This window comes from Benincasa hispida, chromosome 3 (assembly GCF_027475165.1).
Source record: "Benincasa hispida cultivar pf3 chromosome 3, pf3_genome.v1.1, whole genome shotgun sequence".
Taxonomy (NCBI): Eukaryota; Viridiplantae; Streptophyta; class Magnoliopsida; order Cucurbitales; family Cucurbitaceae; genus Benincasa; species Benincasa hispida.
Genome location: NC_143480.1, coordinates 62,050,748 through 62,055,421, shown reverse-complemented (window position 1 = coordinate 62,055,421; position 4,674 = coordinate 62,050,748). Strand labels below are relative to the sequence as shown.

At 33.2% G+C, this 4,674-nt stretch overlaps 1 protein-coding gene across 1 annotated transcript; it reads left to right on the top strand.

Annotated features, from left to right (window-relative positions):
* Positions 1-2,295: 2,295 nt before the first annotated feature.
* Positions 2,296-3,994, top strand: ERD15 (dehydration-induced protein (ERD15)). Its single transcript, XM_039027709.2, has 2 exons — positions 2,296-2,435; positions 3,360-3,994. The coding sequence occupies exon 2, from the start codon at positions 3,396-3,398 to the stop codon at positions 3,720-3,722; it is 327 nt and encodes a 108-aa protein (XP_038883637.1). The 5' UTR covers positions 2,296-2,435; positions 3,360-3,395; the 3' UTR covers positions 3,723-3,994.
* Positions 3,995-4,674: the final 680 nt, after the last annotated feature.

The following is a 4,674-nucleotide window of genomic DNA, read 5'->3' as shown; positions in this document are numbered from 1 at the left end:
ATGTAGTTTGTGGACAAAAATGTCAAAATTGTAAAATTTAACCAAAACCATAAATACCTAATTAAAACATCAACCTAAGCTAAGTTCTAAATATAAATATAAATACAAATATAATTATCTATCTATCTATCTATATATATATATATAATAAGTAAATCGAGCCACATCGAGATAAAAATACTATATCAATTGAGATATGTTCATTTTGACAAGCTCAACTTTATATTAAGACATGTATCATTTGTAAAGAAATTAATAGTTAAAATTTTCACCCAACAACTTAACAAGAATAAAATTAAAATCAAATTTAAGGGGCCGTTTGGAGCGTAGAGTTGAGATAGTTTGTCTGGACTTTATATGTATGTGGAGTTTACATGTTTGTGTTTGGGGTGTCGAGTTCATATATCTAAGTATCTGATGTAGTTTTTTTAAACTTTTTTATTCAATAATATGCTTTTATGATTACTATTTTTGTTTGAAACTTTTTTATTCAATAATTTTACCCATCTTTGTTTGAATAAAATATGGATTGCAATTTTTTCTTTTTTACTTTCTTTCCTTTTTTTTTTCTTTCTTTTTTGAGCAATAAACAACAATTAACCATTACATTTCTGGTAGAGGTACGTTTAAATAAAATGAGAAACCAAAGCAAAATAATTTTTTTTTATTCTAGCTAGTTTTTCTTCATGTATTTCATTATCATCATCATCATCTTCTTCTTCTTCCTATTGTTGCTCTATATTTTTATTATTTCATGAATTTTCTTTAATTAAATCTCTCCTATCATTGTAACAGCCAATGAAATGTCATCACATTTCTTCAACAATTTTACTTTCATTTCCTCTAAATTTGGAGGATCATCAGAAAAAAATCTCTATTTTTCACTAATTTTTGCTGAAAAATGTTCCAGGAATTTTTTTTTCATTTTATGGTTTTTTTTAATTTTTTGTTACATACTTTTCATCTACAAACATAATTTTCGTTTAAATATTCTTAACACGCATTTGATATGTGAATTCAATTAAATAAAAATATTTTTTTTCAAATTTTTACATATAAATATTGCACTTAATGTAGACAAAATAATATCTTTTATATAATCAACAACCCTATAACATACTTTAATAGTCCTTAGTCTTATAGTAATCGGAAGTGGTTGTCGAAGTTGATTATCGAAGATAATTTTTGCTGGAGTTTGTAGTCGGAGGTGGTTGTCAGAGCATGAAGTTTGTTGCATAAAGGTGTATTAGAGTTAGTTGTCAAAGTTTGTCATCGAAGGTGGTTTTCGAATCCCATAGTTGGTTAAGCGAAAGTGGTCGTCAAAGTTGATCATTGAAAATGATTTTCACTAGAGATTGTAGTCGGAGGTGACTGTCAAAGCACAAAGTTAATCACATGAAGGTGGTATTAGAGTTGGTTGTCGGAGTTTGTCGTTGATGGTGGTTGTCAAAGCTCCAAGTTGGTCGTCATAATTGCTTGCTCAAAGGTGATTATCGAATGTGATTTTCATTGGAGTTTTGTAGTTGGAGTTGGTAATGGGAGTTTGTTGTCGCAGCCAATTGGTTGTCGGAGTTGATAGCGCGGAAGTGGTCTTCAGAGTTGGGTAACCGGAGGTGGTTGTCGGAGACCAGAATTGATTGTCGGAGTTAGTCGTCGGAGCTGTTATCGGAGTCCAAATTTCGTCACCGAAATTGTCATTGAAGGTGGTTGTCGAAGCCCGAAGTTGGTCACTAGAATTATCGTTGGAAGTAGTTGTCAGAGCCAGAGTTAGTTTTCAAAGTGTGACAGTAGCCAATGGGTAGAGCCATTGAAAACATGGGAAGAAGTGAGAGTTTGGGCGGGTTGATAAAATATACCAACTCAACTCCACTAACATTTAAATTTGGTGGGCCAAACAATGAGTTGATATATTATACTAACTCAACTTATGTTGGTAAGTCATACACCTTCTAAGAGTTAACGACTAGGGAAAAAAAGGTTGTAATTAAACCATAAATAAATAACTATAAAGCTCCACGTTTTTCTTTCCCACCCACAAAATTCAAAAACAACAATAAAGAAAAGGGCAAAATAGTAAATTAGAAAGGAACATAGGCCAATGATTTTTCAGGTACGGTCGTTACCAGACAAATATCGAACGTGTCATGTTTCCATTCCCTTCTGATAACGATTGGTCAAAGTCAACGAACAGCACCGACGACGCGCTTTGAATCTAATTCCACGCGCGCTCCGCCACTGAGTTCACGCGCTTCATTTGGATAGAAAATCTCTTTTTCTCCGCCTATAAAAATGGCCTTCTCTTCTTCTCCTTCATTTATCCCATTTGTGGACTTCGTTGAAATTGTTGTCTCTCAGGAAATCGATAAGAATTCGAAATTTCTCACTGTTTTTCCAACTGGGTCAAAGCAGAAATTCCCATTTCTCTCTCAGATCTGGTAATTTTTTCTTCTTCTGTTGAATTTGGTCTCTTGTTTTTCTTTTTCCGTTTCGATTTCGAGAATACCGGAGGAACGAGATGATGATGATGAAAGGGAAGGGGAATTTTCGGATTAGATCTGTGCGTTTGGTGTTGCTTTAGATGCGGAGAGTATGGCGGTGATGTTTGTGATTGTGAATCTACGGGGTTTTTTCTTAATAGACCGGGTTGTGGTTTTGCTTTGATTTCTTGATCTGCGATCTGTGTGGTTTTGATTAATTGAGAGATGTTTAAATCTACTTGTTCTCCGTTGTTTTCTTTGCGATCTGATTTGTGGAGCCGGGTTTGGAAATCATTGCGGACAGGGGAATCTTCTTCTTTTTTTTGTATGTTTGAAAATATGATTTGATTTATCTAGATCGGAGTTTCATTTACGCGTTTCTGTTTCGTTGATCAGAATTTCTCATCTCTCGATTGGAAATCTTGTTATTGTTTCGTTTCGGAATTAGGGTTTGATCATGTACGTCTTGGTGATCTCGAAATGGATTTCTAAGTTTGATTGGAAGAAGGATGTAATTAGATTTTGATTTGGTTGATCTCTACGACTGTCATCAGATTTGTTTGCATCCCTAATCTTATGTTCCAATTCTATTGGTTTTTGTTTTTAAGCTTATAAACACAGTTTTGATCACGAAATTAATCATTTATTTAGAATCCTGTCTTGTTTTTGGAATTGGACTATGGTAAAGAAACGGTGATAAAATAATAACAATTCCAAAAACCGAATCACTATTAAATGGGGTCGAAGTTTATGCTAACAATCTTAGCAAATTGTATAAACAGAAAACGAAATAGATCGCCCTGCTTTGCACAATTGCTGTAGTTTGTTGTTGCTCCATTTTCTATTTCTGATTGATGGCTGATTTTGTTTGTTGTTGTGAAGGTCCGTAGATCAGTTGTACAACTGCATTCCAAAACAATGGCTCTAGCATCTGTTGAAGGAAGTTCAAAGCTAAACCCGAATGCCCCGCTTTTCATTCCAGCCGCATACCAGGTGGAGGATTTCTCCCCACAATGGTGGCAACTGGTCACAACCTCAACATGGTACCGTGATTACTGGCTCAGCCAACACCAGGAAGAGAGTGACTTCTACATCGATGGTGAAGATGAGTTCAGCAATGACATTACTGAATTCCTTCCAGAGACGTTCGATCTCGATGCTAACGAAGAACTCTGCACCATGGAAGCTGAATTCGAGGAGTTCATTCAAGCTTCTCTTACTGAAGGGTACCACCCTGAGAAGTAGCTTGCCTTACCCAAAAAAACTTCCTTCATGATCAGCTTGCATTTTCAGGTTTACCATGTTGATAAGCATAAGAAACAATCTGCAGGGTTTTTTCTTTTTTCTTTTTCTTTCTTCTTTTTAAAGTAACTTGTGTACAAAGCAAGGGTGCTAGTTTTGCAACTTTTGCAAACCCCACTTGTTCATTATTGTGCATCTTACTTTTATAAGTGTCCCAAAAAAAAGTGTAAAAAAAAAAGGAAAATAGTTTTAAATGAGAAAGAGGTGTTCATTCTCTTGGCTTTTTCTTTTTCTTTTTTAAATATTATTTATTATATAAATGAATAAGTTATTCCAGACAATAGAGACAAGGGTTAAAAAATAGACTGCATACCAAATGGAGACTAAATAGGTCAATCTTATTTTGGTCCTCATGAATTAGGTACTTCAGAAAAATAAATTGTAAAAAGTACTTTAGAAGATATGAAAGATGGTTAGTAGTCCCTTTCAGTTTGGATTTATTTTATTTATTATTATTATTATTATCATTTTTTTTTTTTTTTTGAGGAACACTTTGTAAATTGTTTAATGGCTTATAATATGGAAAGTAGGATGGCCATTAAAGATGGACAAGATGACAAAATTTTTTAGGATTATTTCAATCTGGGATAACAAATCTCAGTACTTGGTGGCACCTTTATGGAAATAGTTTCTATCGGTTCATCTCGATCAAAATTGACCACCGAGTGAAATCTCGTGCGTGTTAATCTGAAATTTTTTATTTTATCCAAATCATTTCTATAAATTTTCTAAGTGAAAATATTTAGGGTTATTTCTAAAAATTTTCTCATATTCTGATACTAGAAAAATGTTAGATTGATTAATTAATAAATTATATATTAGTACAAACAATAACATATCGTTATTAGAAAAATGTACCTCATTTAATTATAATATATGGAAAAAATAAAAAAGT

Excerpts from the sequence above, each read along its gene's own strand:
- ERD15 (XM_039027709.2), top strand. The coding sequence starts at position 3,396 with ATGGCTCTAGCATCTGTTGAAGGAAGTTCAAAGCTAAACCCGAATGCC.